The sequence below is a fragment of the Mus caroli genome, unplaced genomic scaffold (genome assembly GCF_978045245.1).
Source record: "Mus caroli unplaced genomic scaffold, Mus_caroli_1 scaffold_1, whole genome shotgun sequence".
In the NCBI taxonomy this organism is placed as follows: Eukaryota; Metazoa; Chordata; class Mammalia; order Rodentia; family Muridae; genus Mus; species Mus caroli.
In genome coordinates this window covers 17,383,479-17,402,690 of record NW_028227256.1, presented here as the reverse complement: position 1 = coordinate 17,402,690, position 19,212 = coordinate 17,383,479, and the positions used below count along the sequence as shown (strand labels likewise).

Here is a 19,212-nt window from a genome sequence, read left to right as displayed (position 1 = left end):
ACTTAAAAACAAAATCAGTAGAAAAAAATTATTTTTCCACATAGGCAATGAAAGGAAACTACAGAAAGAGGTGTGAGACACTGAAAGCAGGCTACTCTTATGCCAGATTTTAAAAGTTAAATTCCCTCTGAATTATAGGTGCACTTTAACTTTTCTTCCTTTGTTTTTTTTTTTTTTTCAAAATGATTTAAGAACCTTTTTCTTGTTGCTTGTTACTGACAGCCTTGAAAAGTAATTCTTAGGACTATTGGTTTTGAGTGTTTTGTCTACACCCAATTGTAGTCAGGGAAGTCTGAAATGAAAGATACTAGTTCAAGAAGAACTCACAACTCAAATAACCTATAATAAAACTGTTTATTATAATAATTTACTTTAACACCATGCTAACTAGATAATGTAAAGGTTTTTTTGTTGTTGTTGTTTTGTTTTGGTTTGGTTTTCTTGAATCAGGATGACTCCCTGAGGATGTTCGGCTATTTCTAGCTTGGTAACATATGTCAAACAGAATGGAGTAGCTAGTATCTGTTATCAGGTAGTTTAAGATATTATATTTAAAAAGAATATTTTATGTTATAAAAAGATCTACTTGAAACCCAGATGTGGTAAATAACACCTATGATTGAAGCATTGGGAGTCCAAGGCAAAATGATCCTGAGTTTGAGTTCAACTTGCTCAGAGGAGAAGGGGTTGGTGATGGGGGAGGACTCTGTGAAGGGGGACTAGAAAGGGGAACAGCAACTGTGATGTAATAAATAAATAAATAAATAAATAAATAAATAAATAAAATCCTGTTTCATAAAAAAATCTTGAAAAGTACTCTTATAAAACAATTTGAATCATTGTGCTGCTATGTGAATTTTGTCATATCTGAGTACTGGCCTAGTGATCAGAAATTTAGTCATGATGAGGATAAAATTTGTGTACCCTACTTTTGACTTATTGTAGCAGACCTGTACAAGTGATACAGTTCTTATTTGGAATATTAGTTTTTACATTTATTTGTGTGTGTGTATGTTTGTGTGTGTGTGTGTTTGTATCTGTCTGTCTGTCTGTCTGTCTGTCTGTGTATAAGCACATCCCCAGTGGGCATGTAGAGGTCAGAGGTCAGTTTTCTCTTTTTGTCATGTGGGTCCTCAGGAATTAAACCCTGGTTGGCCACACCACAAAGGCCTTTGTTGCTGAGGCTTTCAGCTGGCAGGAATATTACCTTTTAATTTGTGTCTTTCATGTTTACACTTTAGGTGGAACTCTCCTCAGTCTCTTAGGAACAGGACTGGGTAGAGACCCAGCTCTGATTCGCGTGCTTGTGGACAATCATCCTTGTGATATTGTCAACTTAACGGAAGTAAACATTTGGTGTGAGACTCCTCCAGCTGTACTACCACCCACGGCAGATGTTCTCACTGTCTCAGCCTCTGTGGAGATCTGGGCTGGCAACACTTCCTTCTTCCATGGACCAAGCTTGGTGGGGAAGGGCTTTACCTTCACATATGAAGCAGCAGCAACACCAGTGGTCACTGCTATGTGGGGAGAATTCAGGAACAACAGTGTGAGGTTTTATGTGGAAGGAAATAACATCTCTGACTCAGTCATTCTTTTGGGGTCCTTGAAATGTGAACTTGAAGTACAATTTTTTGGTGATAGCATGAACCTGTCTGGGTGCTCCCTTCCTCTCCATCGTTTGGAAGCTGGGGTCTATACTCTCCAAGTTCGTCACAAGAGGATGGGGTTTGCCAATATGTCTATGGTTCCTCAGAAATTTGAGTTGTCACCTCAGATTATTGCTATCTCTCCAACACAGGGGTCTAAATGTGGTGGGACAGTACTTACTGTGAAGGGCATGGCCTTCAGTTCCAGAAGAAGGTCAGTTCATGTTGACATTTTAGGTCCTTTTGCTTGCATGATTTTGAGTTTGGAAGACCACACAGTCCTATGCCAGACCAGATTTGTGGGTGACCAGTTTTCTGAAATATCATTGGCTCTAAACATCACAGTTGTGGTCAATGGGCTGACCAGCAAGTGTAAGGGGAACTGTACACTCTTCATAGAGGAAGCAGCAACTCCTATTGTGGATGCTTTGACTATAAGCATCAGTGGGTCTCTAACCATGGTGCTGATGAGAGGCCGGAGGTTAGGTACCACTGCTGATGAGCCAATAGCATTTGTGGATGATCAACTTCCCTGCCACACAACGTTCTTCAATACCAGCCATGTGGCATGCCAGATAAGAGATTTGGCCCCAGGGTTCCACTATCTGTCAGCTGTTCATACAAGTGCTGGATATGCCTGCCTCAATAGTGTTTCTAGAAACTTCTTCATCGTGCCTCAGGTGCTTGATTATTTTCCTAAGGATTTTAGCATCCATGGTGGAAGTCTCTTGACGATAAAAGGCACAGCCCTGCAAGGATGGAAAGCTACAGTTGTCTATGTTGGCCGGCAGGCTTGTCTAACAGTGAACATCAGTTCTGACTTCATCCAGTGCATTGCTCCTGCAGGAAATGGCTCTGCTGCTCTGGAAATTGATGTTGATGGAGTATTATATGACATAGGATTTGTTGATTACAGCAGCATCTTCACCCCAGAATTGCTTTCTGTTTCACGGAGCCAAGACATCTTAACCTTTACAGTGGCCCGGATCTCAGGGGCTGCAAATGTTGACATTTTTATTGGGACATCACCGTGTCTAGGTGTTGCTGGCAACCGTACAGTTCTCCAGTGCATGGTCCCTTTGCTTCCTGCTGGGGAGTATCTTGTCACAGGTTATGATCACAGCCGAGGGTGGGCCTCATCCACTCTCATTCTTGTGCTGAGAGCTACTGTGACCTCAGTGACCAAGAACTATGGTAAGTAGAGAATATAAGACAGAATATTTTCTCTATAAAATGAATTAATTGTTACTCTCAGTTCTGGGAAGAGGGGTACCAACATCACTATAGGATAACAAAAACAAAACAAAACAAAACAAAACAAAACAAAACAAAACAAAACAAAATAAGAAAACAGAAAGAAAGGGCCTGGGTGACCCCTTGAGCCCTTATAGTCACTGGTCACAGGGTCTTCTTCAGGCCTATCTTGTGAGGTCTCATATATTTATCTTCATTTTTCATCATAGAAATTCCACATATTTCCAAAGTATTTGATTTTATTTTAATTTCAAGCAACCACTTCTTCACTGAACAAGTGTCTTAAATTGAATATCAGTTGCTAAAGCTCATTATTTGACTATATAAGAGTATAAATGTGTTCACCCATTTTAGAGATATGCTGATTTGTATTTAAAACAAGTTCACATTCAGTAGCACTGATTTTTGCCATCTTGTAATGGTTCACAGGTGAATTCATACTCCACCAATAATATGCCAGTGCCATAGTGCAAGTGTGCTGGTTAAATGTAAACAAATATTTATTTTCTATTTTATGTGTATGTATGTGTGCCTAGGTGGATATATGTGCATCCCATGCACTCAAGGTGCCCATGGAGGCTGGAAAAGGGCATCAGATCTCTAGGCAATGGTATTACAGGCAGTGTGAGCTGCCGATGGTGGGTGCTGTAACCAAACTCCAGTCTTCTGGAAGGGGACTGAGTGCTCTAAATCCTGAGTCATCTCTACGGCTTCCAACTTTATTCTTTTTCTTTTAGATACACTGACATTTGTTTAGTTTTTTTCTTTTAAAGTCTCTGTTCACTTACTTTGCTGAAGCAGTTCAATCATGATTGCGATTTAAAAACATGGAGGAAATCATTCAGTCCCTATTGTTGGGGGCAATACCCATGATATTTCATAGACACTTGGCTTCTGCTGAGTGGGATTCTGTTAGGATCAGGATTTGAATTTGGGGGCAGTGGTTAATATAGCAAATGTAGCCTTGCTTTTTCTAAGATTTGGCTTCCTTACTTAATAAAAGACTTTGGGCTGGATAGTCTATAAATTCTTCTCTCTATTCTTCAAGAAACCATATTTTTTATGGTGAAAAAGTACCGTAAAATGCACCTACAGCAGGAGACATCACCCTTGAGTGGTTGAGCTTCTGAGGAAGGATCTCCCTTTCTCTAATGCAGTGGTTCTCAACTTTCCGAATGCTGCAACTCACCCTTTAATACAGTTCCTCATGTTATGGTGCCCCTCAACCATAAAATTATTTTTGTTATTTCATAACTGTAGTTTTGCTACAGTTCCCTGTGAAAGGGTTCTTTGACCCCAAAAGGGGTCTCAACTCACAGGTTGAGAATCGCTGCTCTAGTGGAGACTGAATCTCTGCATCTCTGAGTCACTCAGCAGTCTGGGCTAACTTGGCTTACCTAAGAACTTTAAAACATGTCTTTACTGTCAATTATTGATAGTGGCAGAAGTGGAACAGTAATTGGAGGTATTAGATGTTAAACTCTTGATTGAGGAAATTTGTATAATGAGGTTCTAGTTATCTATCAACATGAAATGGAATCTATGAAGGCCTGGAAAAATATCTGTGCAGTAATTTTAAGTAAATGAAAGAGTTTCAGGATAATATGCACATAATATATTACATACATATATTATACACACATACATGCATACACATATAAATACATGTTATATATACATGATATATATATACATGTTATATATACATGCTTTATATGTGTTTATATATGTATATTTATGTATATATATATATATAACATGTATACACACATATACATATATATATATATTATATATGAGCATTTGGAAGCAGTGGTTAATGTAGCTAATATAGCCTTGCTTGAATATATATGTTATATATGTATACATGTATCATTGTGATTTAAAAACATAGAGGGGATCATTCAATCTATATATGTCCATATATATATATATAACACACACATATACACACATATATATAATGTTTGCTAAAGAGTCATAAATAGGTGGTTAGAATAACTTAATCTTTTGTTTCCATTTTATGCTTTTTTTGTATAGAAATAATTTTTGGTATAGAAAAACTCAAAGCGGTAAATTAGCTATTTATACATTGTTACTATAGTTTTTAAACACTGCCCAACACACACAAAAAAGCTGCATGTCAGAGCCAAGCAGAGAGGTGCATGGAGGTGCTGGGATCAGCCATACACATTGAGTAGGGTTTGAGAAGGCTGAACAGCAAGGGAGTGATGCTTGAGCTTTGTGTGCAATATGCCAAGTCTTGCCTCATCAGTGATGCGTCTGGGATTTGTCTCTGAAGGCTGCCTGGGTGGAAGGCTTTTGCATGTGCTCGGAGCAGGATTTTCTCCAGGGAACATCTCAGCTGCTGTATGTGGTGCTCCATGCCAAGTCTTGGCTAATGCGACAGTGTCTGCCTTCAGCTGCTTGGTTCTGCCCCTGGATGGTAAGAAAAAAACCACATGTAAACATTTATATAAAGATCATATCCTTTGGTCCTTTCTATTTCTGTTTTGCTACTATACTGACTACTACTGGGAGTAGAATTTCCTCTTTTCTATCAAAGATGGTAGACCCTGGGGCCTGAGGAGGTGGCTCAGTGGGTAAATTGCTGGCTTTGTAAGAATGAGGACTTGAGTTTAGAAACTGCACCAATGTTAAAGCTTACTGTAATGGTACATGGCTATAACCTAGGAGTGGCTGGAGGTGCAGAGACATGTGAATGTCCAAAACTCGGTGAGTAGGCACTTCAGCTTAAAGGTAAACTCTGGGTTCAATAAATCTGTCTCAAAAATAAGGTGAAGAGAGATGAAGACACTTGAAGCCAACTTCTGAACTCCATGCACACACCTAGACCAGTGTATCACCCTACACACATACATAACCTCCCATACTCAACCATGTACAGCTTACACATGCATATAACACATACATAGACAAAAAGAATATCATTAGGAATCATTTTGTTGATTGTTTTGTTTTGGCTGACTGGTTCTACCCTAGATCTCTGGGCTAGCCAGTCTCTGGTTCCTGGCCATCCAAGAAATGTTGGGCATGGGCTTCAAGTTAAACCAGTCATTGGTTGGCCGCATCCACATTTTTTACAAACACTATTGCCCCAGCACATGCTATAGGCAGGATGGAGTGTAGGTCAAGGATTTGGTTGCTGGGTTGTCCAGGTTTCTCCTTCCGTAGCCTTCAGAGTACCTTCCAGTACCAAAGAGACTAGAATGTAGTGCTGAAGGCTCCATGTGGGAACTAGCTCAGCCTCTCTATGTTCAGTGAGCTGTGTGGATGTTGTCCTTGGCAATGGGGCTCCACTGTGAGGTTTTGTTCTAGCATCAGCCTGGATTATTTGGGGATTTCCAAAGGACCTTCTTTCCTAGCAACTCAAGCAAATGAAGCCCTGACCCACCACTGGAAGCCTTGCTTAGCTACAAAGGATAGCTACTTCAGACTCCCTATCCTCCATTGCTAGGAGTTCTAACTAGGGTCACTCTCATAGATTCCCAGAAATTTCTGCTGCCCTAGTTTTCTACACCACCCCCAAATGCCCCTAGCTGTGTCTTTCCACATTCTCTCCTTCCATCCCTTACCCCTAACCTGATCCCTTCTGATCCTGTGTTCCCCTGTCCCACATTCTCGCCAGCATGAGCCATCTCCTGTGTTTTTGATCTTAGCCATTCCACAGGTGTAAGACAGAATCTCAAAGTAGTTTTGATCTGTATTTCCCTGATAGCTAAGGATACTGAGCATTTCTGTGTTTTCAGCTATCAAAGATTTCTGTACTGAGAATTCTGTATTTATATATGTATCCCCATTTTAAATTGTATTATTTTGTTTTTGATATCTAGTATCTGTCTGTCTGTCTGTCTATCTGTCTGTCTATAGGGTCTTCAATATCATCTCATTAGTCAACATGTCTGTTTTTATGCCACTATCATGCAGTTTTTATTACTATAGTTCTGCAGTACAACTTGAAATCAGGGTGATGGTATATCCAGAAATCCTCTTATTGTTCAGGATTATCTTAGCTATCTTGGAATTTTTGTTTCCTAAGTGAAGTAGAGAATTGTACTTTTAATGTCTGTAAAGCATTGAATTGTTTTTTTTTTTTTTTTGATGGGTATTGTGTTGAATCTGTAGATTGCTTTGGTATGATAGCCATTTAAAAATCATTATCATATCAGTTCTATTGATCCATAAGTCTAGGAGATCTTTCCATCCTCTGATATCTTCTTTAATTTCTTTCCTCAAAGACTTGAAGTTTTTATTATACAAATCTTTGAACTGCTTGGTTAGAGTTATCCCAAGACATTTTATATTATTTGGACCTATTGTGAATGGTGGTGTTTCCTGGATTCCTTTCATAGTCCATTTGTTGTTTGTATACAGAAGGATATTGGTTTTGAGTTAATCTTGTATCCAGCCACTTTGTTGAAAGTGTTTATCAGCTGTAGTAATTTCTTGGTGGAATTTGGGGTCACTTATGTATATTGTCATATCATCTGCAAGTATCAATACTTCGGCTTCTTCCTTTCTAGTTTGTAAAACCTTGATCTCCTTTAGTTGCTTTTTTGCTCTAGCTGAAACTTGAAGTACTATATTGAGTAGATATGAAGAGAGTGGACAATCTTATATTGTTTCTGATCTTAGTGGAATTGCTTCAAATCTCTTTCCATTTAATTTGATGTTGGCTATAGGTTTGCTGTAAATTGCTTTATGTTTAGGTATGTTCCTTGAATCCCTAATCTCTCCAGGATTTTTACCATGAAAGGGTTTTGGATTTTGTGAAAGTTTTTTTTCTTTTTGTCTTTTTTTGTCAAAGGATTATTTGCTGAGATGATCATGTGGTTGTATTCTTTCAGTTTGTTTGTAGTGGATTACAATGACTGATTTTCATACACCAGGCCATTCCTCCACCTCTGGGGTGGATGGAGCCTACTAGACCATGTGGATGATTAGTTTGATGTGTTCTTAGATTGGGCTTGCAAGTGTTTTGTTGAGTAGTTTTTCATCTGTGTTCAAAAGGGAAATAGGTGTATAATTCTCTTTCATTTTTGAGTCTTTAATGTGGTTTGAGTATCAGGGTAACTATGGCCTCATCAAACAAATTTGACAATGTTTCTTCTGTTTCCATTTTGTGAATAAATTTGAGTAGTATTGGTATTAACTCTTCTTTGAAAGTCCAGTAGAACATTACTCTAAAATTGTCTGGCCTTGGGATTTTTCAGTGGCTGAGGGGAGGAGACTTTTAATGACTGCTTCTATATCCATAGGGGTTATAGGTACATTTAAGTTGTTTCTTTGATCTTGATTTAATTTTGGTAGGTAGTATCTATCAAGAAAATTACCCATTTCTTTTACATTTTTCAATTAGATAGAGTACAGGTTTTTAAAATATGTCCCTATGATTCTATCACCTCAGGGTTTGTTGAGATTGCCTCTCTTTTTATTTCTTATTTTGTTAATTTGGATATTCTCTGAGAAGAGAATATCCAAATTAACAAAATAAGTTTGGACAAGGGTCTATATTGTTGATTTTTCTCCAAGAATTAACTCATTGACGAATCAATTCGTGTGTATTCTCTTTGTTTCTATTTTATTGATTTCAGCCCTGACTTTGATTATTTGTTGCCACCTACTCCTCTTGCATGTGTTGGTTTCTTTGTGGTTCTAACGCTTTCAGGTGCTGTTAAGTTGCTAGTATGAGCTCTCTCTGATTTCTTTTTGAAGGCATTTAGTGTTATGAACTTTCTTCTTAGCACAGTTTCATTGTGTCTCATAAGTTTGGGTATGTTGTGTAATACTTTTTATTGAATTCTAGGAAGTCTTAATTAATTTCTTTATTTCTACCTTCACCTTTTTCCCCCATTCAATAGAGAGTTGTTCAATTTCCATGAGTTTGTAAGCTTTAAGTTGTTTTTCTTGTTGATATCCAGCTTTAATCCATGGTTGTTGGACAGAGTGTACGGCATCATCTGAATCTTCTTACATCTGTTGAGACATTGTATCTGCACGTGTGGTCAATATTGGAGAAATTCTCATGAGGTGCTGAGAAGCAGCTGTATTCTTTTGTTTGGGGCTGAAATGTTTTGTAAATATCTGTTAGGTCTCTTTGGTTTATAATATCTGTTAGTTCCAATAGTTGTTTGTTTAGGTTTTGCCTCAATGACTATTGGTGAGAATGGGGTAAGGAATTTTTCCATTATCAGTGTGTGAGGATAAGTAGTGTTTGCTTATCTGCTTGTTTGTTTGTTTGCTTTTTACAAACTTGGGTGCCCTTGTGTTTGAGGAATAGATGTAAAGAATTGGGATATCATATTGGTGGATGTAGTGTTTTCCCCTCTCTTTTGACTAATTTGGAATGAAGTTTATTTTGTTAAATATTAAAATTAAAATGGCTACATCAGCTTGCTTCTTGTGTCCATTTGCTTGGAATACTATTTTCTAACTGTTTACCCTGAGATAATGGCTGTCCTTGATGTTGAGGTGTGTTTCTTGTATGCAGCAGATCCTGTCTTCACATCCAATCTGTTAGTCTCTCTCTTTTTTTTTTAATTGGAGAATTAAGGCCATTAATATTAAGACATATCAATACCAGTGACTATTACTTCCTATTATCTTGGCGGTGATGGCAATGGTAGTGGTGGTGATGATGGTGTATGTATATGTGCATGCCTGCATGTATACTTGCCTTGTTTTGATTTGCTGGTATGAAATTATTTACTTCCTATGTTTTTTATGGGCATAGCTAACCTCCTTGGGTTGGATTTTTTTCTCCTAGTTCCTTCTGTTGGACTGGATTTGTAGATAGATAAGTTTATTTTTTACTTTACCATGAAATTTCTCATTTTCTCCATCTATGGTGATTAAATTTTTTGCTGGTATAGTGGTCTGGGCTGACATCTGTGGTCTCTTAGAGTCTGCAGCACATCTATCTAGACTGTTTTGGCTTTTAGTATCTCCATTGAGAAGTCAGGTGTAATTCAAATGTTTTTGCCTTTGTATGTTACATGGTATTTTTTCCCTTGCAGCTTTAACTATTCTTTCTTCTGTATGTTTAATGTTTTGATCTTTATGTGGTGAGAGGACTTTCTTTTCTGGTTTAATCTATTTGGTGTTCTGTAATCTTTTTCTACCTTTCTAAGCAGGTTGTTTTTGAGGTTTAGGGAAATTTTCTTCTCTGATTTTGTTGAAAATATTTTCTGGGCCTTTGAATTGGGAATCTTTTATTTCTATTCCCATTATTCTTAGGTTTGATCTCTTCATAGTGTCCCAGATTTCCTGGATATTTAGTTTGTCTTAGGAGTTTTTTTTTTTTTGATTTAATGTTTTCTTTTGTCAATGTATCTATTTCTTCAATTGTATCTTTGATACCTGAGATTCTCTCTCATCTCCTGTGCTTTGTTGGTGATACTTGCATCTGTAGGTGAGCATAGGGTGTCTGCCTGAATTGGAGTAGCAGGGTAGAAGGTAAGCTGGGGTGGCGGGAGATAGATGGTCTGTGGTGTCAACAGGAGGTGTGGACAGTGGGAGGGGACACAGTAGGTGTTCTGGTGCAGTGATAGGTATGACCCTCAAGATCAGGGTTAAGTCCAACAGAGGTTTAAAAAAAAACATTCTCATATCTCTATCTCTATCTGTCTACCTATCTATCTCACTATCTATCTCACATGAATTAATAAACTTCAAAACAACTTAGTATTATTTTAATATATTAAACTTTAACCCTTTAACCAGGAGTACAAAAGGAAAAAAAAATGAAGTGTTTAGGCTCAGGTAAATTTTGGTACTGTAAGTTTGGAAACTCATATAGGAAAAAATAAATTAGCATACTATAAAGGATTTGGTTAAGTGTTAGAGACTGAGAATTAGCTCTTTGGGTTTTGAAAAGGAGCAACACTGGAATTAAAGGCTGTAACACTTACTGTGGCCACAAGGTGGCACCAAACACTCATCAATCACACAAACACATTTCTTTTTCATTAAAGGAATCTTTGAAAAGAAGGGTATTCTCATGGTCTTGTGAAGGTCTACTCCATGCTCCTTATGTAAGATCCAGGTGCAGGTTTTGGGATTCTTAAACCTTCCGAAACTAAACTAAATGCTCCACATTCGATTGTGTTTTCATTTATTCCTGTGAAAGTACATGTGTAATAGACAACAAATGGTTAAGAGATTGCTCATGAGAAATTGTTAGAAATCACTAGTAATTCTCCGGCTGCATAGGACTGCATGTGACCAGCAGCACGGGGAATCTGTGTAGTCCAGAGACCTTGTCGGAGGAAAATCAGCTGCAATCCTCACACCTGTATTCCAGTTGCCATTTGCAGAGGATTCATCCATCTTTCTATATTGCTAGAACTGCCCTCCTTAACCGTCTCAGTGTTAATCAGCCAGTGGCCTTTGGAAAGTCTTGGCATCTTCCTTTGCTACAACAGTATACTGTGCCTGTGCCCCGGGCTACTTCTGCAGCCTTGCCTGGGAACCTGTTAGACATGATTCTCAGGATTCATGTTAGCTAAAACTTTGTACACAAACATCTTGATATTCTTCTCTGATTTCCTACATTATTGCCTAACCTAAAGCTCAAAACCAGGTAGTTTATTAAACAAGTTCTAGACATGGTTGGGAGCATCACAGATGTTTGCCTGTAATTTGGTCCTAGTTTTGTTATTAACAGTAGTGCTGTTTTCTACTTTATGCTCTTGCTGATAAATACTGTTCTCCCCCCTTTCACTCCTTCTCTTTCTTCCTCTCTGTGCAAACATGTGGTGTACACGCATGCTCGTGGTATGTGTGTATGTGTTGTGTGATACATTAGGGAGACATGAACAAATATCTCCTCACACCAGATTTGGAGTTTATATACATCAAAGTAAGGATACTGTCAAAGTTCAGTTTGGTGAACCAAATCGTTTTATTTGGGTTACTCACAGTAGTATGGGTGAGGGGTTACTTACAGGAGCCGAGTCTCTTCAGGCAGATCAGCTTTTCTGCTTCTTCCATGCAGCTTAGCTGACATGTCTTTTTCAGGCAGCTCAGCTTATTCGAAAGTGTGTTATACATCACTTATGTGTGTTCAGGGAAAGAGGGACCTAGTAAATCTGGTCAGTTTCAGGGACTTCCTAAGATTTTTGAATTGTTTACTTCCTGAGTTAATGAACCTCCCTTCAGAATGGAATATTTTATCTCAAAAAAAATTTCTACACAACATCATTATGTGATCATGTATGCAAAGTGTGTGCTGATGTGTATATGCACATGAGTGCATACATGCAGTGTATATGCATGCATTTGTGGGCGTGCATTGCTTCTTTGTTTTGTTTTGTTTTGTTTTGTTTTGTTTTGTTTGAGGTAGGGTTTCTATGTGTATAGCCTTATCTGTCTTAGAACTGCTGTGTAGACCAGGCTGGCCTAAAACTTGCAGAGCTCTGACTGTCTCTGCCTCCCAAGTGCTGGAATTAAAGGTGTGCACTACCACCACCTGGTACATTGCTTGTTTATATATATACATGCATGTGGCATGTGTATGCATTTGGTGTGGCTGTCTGTGAATGTGCCAAGTGTGTGTCTGTGTTTCTAAAATGACTGCGTCTAGCCTCACCCTCTGCCTGTTTATATGGTTCCTTTTTCCTTCTACAGCTCACTGCTCTCCTCTCCTCCTTTGGTCTTTTGTTTGTACTTCTCAGATTTAACAAGGTCACTTTGAATTCTGACCCTTGGTTTGAAATGTTTTCAGTTTGATCTTTGCATGATAGAGGGATGGTTCCTCCCCCAGATCATAGATAAATGTCTTAAGATGCGAGCTTTCCTAATTATGGTTTGCTTGTTCTAATGCCATGTACGGATGTGTTTCGATTTTAGAGAAGAATGGAGAATTAAAAAGGGAGATGAGAAAACTTCCTTGGCTGCTTTTGGGTCAACTATCTTGAACTCCCCTCAGATTGCACTTCTAGCAAAAGAATATTTCTCTATACAATGGGTGCTAAAACATCTGGTTAGATGAAATTCATATTTCACTTTTGTTTAAAAATGCTCAAGATCTTTGATCTTCAGGATTCTTTTTTTCTTTTTTCTTTCTTTTTTTTTTTTTTTGCATTTCTTTGGATTATACCAAATGACTTTTTTCATGGAAACTTTAACTTTTCCATGAGGCATGAAGAGCTAAAGCGATTAAGGTCACAGAGCTATTTAGTGGCGGAACTTTGAATAAAACCCACGGATTTTGATCCCCAGCCTTGGGTGCTTTTCATAATCCACCCTGTCAATTTGCATCCACTTAATCACCTATAATGAATTCATTATTTTATAGGTGTTGAGCCTGTTTTTATTTGCCTTGGGGCTCAGGAACTAGAAAGGTCTTGTGTTTTTGTCTACACACAAGAGAATCCTACCACCAGCTTTTTTTTTTCTCCTGCAATTATTCATTCAAAACAGTCCCAGATAATGTCCTAGGTATCAGGTGCTTTGGGATGCAAGAGCAGCCATAATAACATTTGGATGTGATAGCATAACTACAAATCCTGTTGCATGTGCTTACCTTGTGAGGTCCTCGCTGTCAGTGCTGGGTTGAGATAGCAATTGTGGATTCATGCCTGAAGATACAGATATTTGTTGTGTACCCGTGAGGATGGGCTAGCTGCAGATGGAGCAGGCTAGAGTTCCTTTTCTTCTCATGTTCACTTTAGGATGCTCAGACAGTTCCTGTTAAAATGCCTCACTAGACATCTGGTCTTCTTCCCATTAAAAGTTACTGACATTGCATTATTTTTGTTCTTTTGTTGGAGCTAAAGTTTGACTATATAATTCCAGTTGGCTTGCAAATGAGTCACAATGTATACCAGGCTGGCCTCATACTCACAGATCTACTGGATGCCTCTCTCTCCTGGATGGTGGGATCATGCTTGCCTTATTGCTACTTTTATGTCTCTTCCTTGTCCCAGAGAAATGGGGCAAAATAGTTGCTTTCTGCTTTATGAAATAATATTGATCATTCTAATACACAGAGAGTTCTGTTGACCAAGGAGTTCCATAAAGAGCAAAAAGCCTAGGCAGCAACTTGGAAGAGGTAACTTTCAGAGGACCCCAGCAGAACAGATTAATAAGAAAAAGATAAACAAATATTCCATGTAGAAAATAGCCACAAGGCAAGGGCAGAAACAGATTCATGAATTATAATTAAACATAAAATTTCTCAATTTAATATGTAATGATAAAAATGGAAATTCAATCTAAAAAGTCAAGATTAAAAAAATGTCAGTTAAAGCCACAGTGTGACACTATGTTCTTCACCACAAGGCAAAGTCAGGGTCTGATAATTTCAAGTGCCAACAACTCAGTGGAGTTGTTGAGTCAGATGGCAATATAGACAGGAGCAATACAAACATTTCTATGGAAAACAAGGTAGTGGTTTTTCTTAAAGTTGACCTGATACCTGCAAGCCTTTTTATTCATAGACGTCCATCCTAGAGAAACTCTGTTCATATGTGTAGCAGCAAATATTTGGAAATACCCAAAAGTCCCCTGGTGAAGGAAATGATTCACTACAGTCATGGCAGGCAGCACACAGAGGGGACATAACACGGCAGCTGCATGCAGCGACAACATGCACAAACATCAGACATTGTACATGACATAGAAAGAACAGGGTCACGAATATTTTGTCATGTATTATGCTTATTAATGTTCAAAAATAAAACTCAGTAGCCTCTCATTTAGAAATATAAATCTGTTTAGTAAATTTAAGAATAGTTTTTATTTTATATGTATGTGACTCTTCCCTGCACATTTGTCTGTGTACTATGTATGTGTCTGGTAAAGGCCATGAAAGGGTATCTGTAGTTGTAGGTGGTCGAGAGCCATTATGCTGGTTCTGGGAACCAAACCCAGGACCTCTGGGAGAACAGCTAGTGCCCTCTCTCCAGCAACACACATTTTATTTTTTAAATGCCAAGTAGTTATGTCTGAGAATGAGGCAGGAAATTGGTCTAGAGCAGCAAATTAATTCAGAACTATTATAACTGTTTCCAGTTAATTCAGAACTATTACAACTGTTTCCGTCTCTCGCCGTCTGAGTAGTTACATGCCTTTCACTTATGAGGATGAGCTAGGTTTGCAAAGCCGTTTCTTAAATTTATCCGCCTATGACATATACAATACTTTAATAATGATGTGTATATTTATATATGTGTGTGGGTGTGTGCTAGTGAATGTGTTTCCATATATGTGGTATCATTCACAAAGATTGCCCTCTACTTTATTTTGAGACAATGTTCCACATTGAATGATAATGCTTTCTTCCCTTTCTTTCTTTCTTTCTTTCTTTCTTTCTTTCTTTCTTTCTTTCTTTCTTTCTTTCTTTCTTTCTTTCTTTCTTCCTTCCTTCCTTCCTTCCTTCCTTCCTTCCTTCCTTCCTTCCTTCCTCTCTCTCTCTCTCTCCCTCTCTCTCTCTCTCTTTCTTTCTGAAAATGAACTGATCATTTCATTTTCCTTGCTCAAAGAAAACATCATTCCTGAGATGACACAAGACTTTGAGTTCCTTCCACAGCTTTACCTAAACTCTTGGTGACTTTTCCAGTGTCCTTGGCTTTCCTATGTGACCTGAGGCGTGCAGAAGACAGCTGTAAAGTCAGGAGCTCCACCTACTTGCGATGTGATTTGACTGTCTCCATGGGGACAGAGAGACTGCCTAGATCCTGGCCTTACGTCTACCTTTGTGAAGAGAGTTCCCTGTGCCTCTTCGAACCAGATCACTGGACAGAGTCAGTCTTTCCATCGTTCTCAGGCCTCTTCCTCAGGTAGTTCCATCTCTTCTGTCCTCTCTGACTTTCCTATCAGGGCATGGTCACTGGGCTCCATAGAGCTGTCAGAAAGCACAGGCAGGGTGGTTGTGGCCTACAGGCCTCCAACTCTTTCAGAGGGGCTATTCTATCATGGATTCCAGCCAGCCTACATATCAAAGCATCGCTGTCTTTTTCAAGTGTTCAAGAGAACATCTGAAAAATATGCCCAGTAAACAGCTCACTTTGTTCTTGCTTAGATTTTAATATTTATCTTCCGATCCAAAGCAACATCTGGTGAATGCCAATGGGGAGAAAGATTAGACATTATGAAAAACAGAAGCCTTCCCCCAACTTCCCTTTTTTTCTTTTCTTTCCAAACAGATTCAGAAGTATGAAAAAAATCCGGCAGAGTGCACAATGTTTATTCAAAAGAAGGGGGGGGGGTATGCCCTAGAATTACTGTAGATCTGGGTTTAGATGCCATAAACTCATAGGACACTCTGTGTTTTTAAAAAGAAAAAAAATACAAGTAATACCATGAATTTTCTAGATCCAACCTGTTTTGTAAGGCAATTTTTTTTTTTTTTTTTTGGTTTTTTCGAGACAGGGTTTCTCTGTGTAGCCCTGGCTGTCCTGGCACTCACTTTGTAGACCAGGCTGGCCTCGAACTCAGAAATCCGCCTGTCTCTGCCTCCCGAGTGCTGGGACTAAAGGCGTGCGCCACCACGCCCGGCTAAGGCAATTTTTAAAAGGTGTGCATGTTAGTAACTTCATCTGACCTTAATCCCTGTCGGCAGGGCAGTTGAGAACAGAACAGACCACTGCCTTCTGTCTTTACTGCTCATCTGGATAGAACGGCCACAACTGACTTTTTAATGAGGATCGACTTCCTCATTAAGATATAAAACAAAACAAGACCAGTCGCCTGTGGTGGAGGAAATAACTAGTTCTTTCCATGGCTGTCTGACTTTGTGATGGCCTGAGCAATCTGTCTTGGTAGGAAGTTGCCATCAGAGATTTGTGGTCAGCCAGAGGAAAAGAAGCACTTCCTTGGCTGCTGCTGCCCTGGGTGTGATGTGCTTTGGAAAGATATTGTGGGAAATAAGAGCCTGGAGGGTATACTGGGGTGAAGCAGGGTCTCAGAACTCACCACCATGTCAACAGATCCTGTTCCATTGATTTGGGGGAGTTAATTTAGACATCTTAAATGGGGTCTTCCATGTTCTTCCTCCTCACTGTCAGAGGTGGCTGAAGCAGCTGTGTCTCAGACCCCATTACAAGGTGTCCCCTTACTCATCAGTATGTTTTGAGCAAACCAAGCATCTTGCCATTCTGGCCATTGCAGCATGCCAAAGTGGATGTGAGTTATTGAGCTTCTTGACTTAAACTCAGTTTACATTTCATGTTGAGGACAAGGCGGAAACATGAGGCTCTCGGTGTGGTGTCTAGTGGGATGCAGGTACAATCTTTGGAACAGAGTTTGGTAAATCGTTATTCAAAGCCATAGAATTCTACCTATCGGATGTCCCGGAGGTTTCCGGAGGTTTCACTTCTAAGACTTCCTTTTAAGAAAGCAGATGGCACTGTGTGATGTGTACAGTGATGTTCTTTGGAGCTAATATCTGAAATAAGTTTAATAATACATCCAAATGACATGGCACTAAAAGACTTAAAAACCATGCTGTAGAGTGTTTAATAGGAAATGCTTAAAAAATGCTCCACGATCACAGAGCACAAGGCAGGGCTGGGGTTGGCTCCCTCTGTGAGTGTACTGTGTTTGTACTCAGATGACTGGAGAGCAAAGACTAGGTGCTTGGTCTTATGTCCTTTTCTCAATTAGCTTTTATGTATTTCTTTGCAGAACAAGTGTTGGTCTCACAACTAGAAGACACACAATGAATTCTGCAAAGGGCACTAAGGAAATCTTGCAGCATACAGCGTGTCCACTTCTTGAACAGTTCTGTTTGTGAATCTAGAGTTCTATTTTCCATGGTATTTTTACAGAACCCACTTCCATTAGATGATTTATCTCCTTGATAGAACTCATATTGGGCTTCCTGTGATTTGGCAAAGGCAGACAGATGTATCTGTGGCAAAACTGTGCCCCGTGCATCCATCCATTTACGAATCCCCTCCCCTCCCCCACCATCACCTACTATTCATCTTTTAGCAAGTACAACTATGGTTTAGGTATTGTCCCAGGTCTTGCGGGTGATTCAGTGGTGATAGAACACAAAAATCAACAACCTTAAGAGGGTAAAATAAAAAACAGACAGCAGTCGTGGGTGATGAGTGCTATACACCTACAAATTTTCAAACTCTTTAGACATCATGCTTAGATGAGCATTTTTAAAAAGAGAAGGTATCACTGTGTAAATCCAGGCAGTGAAGGCAGCAAGAATGAAGTCACTATAGACTTTGTGACGTTCTCAAAGGCCAGCTAAGCGGGAGCAGAGTGAAAAGAAAAAAGTGACCCCAGGAAGGAAAGGAAAGCTCTCTAGGAGCTATGGGAAATTCTTGAGGGACTCTGGATTCTTTATTAAGTGAAGATGAAGTCCCTTTTCAAAGTCTACAGCATATTTACGGCAATATTGGGAGTGGAACCTGAGGCTCTTGGCTCACAGTGCACTTCATATAATGTTGTCTGTCAGCATCTATAATGAAAGCCTTAGTGAAGAGGTGTGTGGGAAAGAAAGCCAGGGCTATGCAAAACAAGTTCTGTTGAAGTTGGAAAAGAGAATTTCTGCGGAGCTTTTATGACTTAGGCCAAAGAGCACAGAACTTTAGTCCCTGTTTTCATCAGATCTCCTCCAACTCAGGAGCAGGAAAGGAAATAGAAGCAAAAAAGGAGAAAACAACTTTTGATTGCTAAGCCCCACAGTGGATTGCCCCACCTCAAATTGCTCTGAAGTCAGGTATTTGGAGAATCCATCTGGGTTTTGCATTTGATTTTATTTTCATGCTTTCAAATATCATAGAGCATTTTTAGTTTTCTCTATTTTATTTTTTGTAATTGAAAATTTATTCTTCCGAAAGTTCATAAACATGTGCAGTGTATTCTGGTCAAATCTACCCCGACTAACTCCCTCCAGCTCCTCCTGGAAAACTCCTAATACATCTCTGTCCCAAACTAATGCATTCTTTTTCTTTTTAAAATAAACAAGTCACCTAAGTCCAGTTGAGGCCCATACATGCAGAGGTGCGGGGCCATCCATAGAAATGTAGACAATTTACCTACAGCCATCCATTCTGCAGGAGCAACTGTCCATAGCTGCTCAGCTGGAGTGAGGCCCTAGGAGCCCTTCCCCTAACCTGCTGGAATTAGGACTGCCTTTATCTTGTGTGGATAACCCCAATTTCCATACATTCTTATGTGCAGTGTCCATGTTGAGTCCAGAGAAGTATTCCATAGTTTCTTCCTTTCTTATCCTCTGGTTCTCAAACTTTCTCCCGGACCTCCTCTTCTGAGATGTTCCCTGAACCTTGGATGGAGCGCTGTCGGGCTGTTGGTATAAATGATC

At 39.2% G+C, this 19,212-nt stretch overlaps 1 protein-coding gene across 3 annotated transcripts in view; it reads left to right on the top strand.

Moving 5' to 3' along the window:
- Positions 1 to 19,212, top strand: part of Pkhd1 (PKHD1 ciliary IPT domain containing fibrocystin/polyductin) — a 544,477-nt gene that overhangs the window by 102,769 nt on the left and 422,496 nt on the right. For all 3 annotated transcript variants that reach the window (XM_029477026.2, XM_021159032.3, XM_085835877.1), the window contains exons 32-34: positions 1,242 to 2,843; positions 5,206 to 5,349; positions 15,487 to 15,706. In XM_029477026.2, coding sequence (XP_029332886.1) covers positions 1,242 to 2,843; positions 5,206 to 5,349; positions 15,487 to 15,706 — 1,966 coding nt within the window. The remainder of the gene's footprint in view (positions 1 to 1,241; positions 2,844 to 5,205; positions 5,350 to 15,486; positions 15,707 to 19,212) is intronic.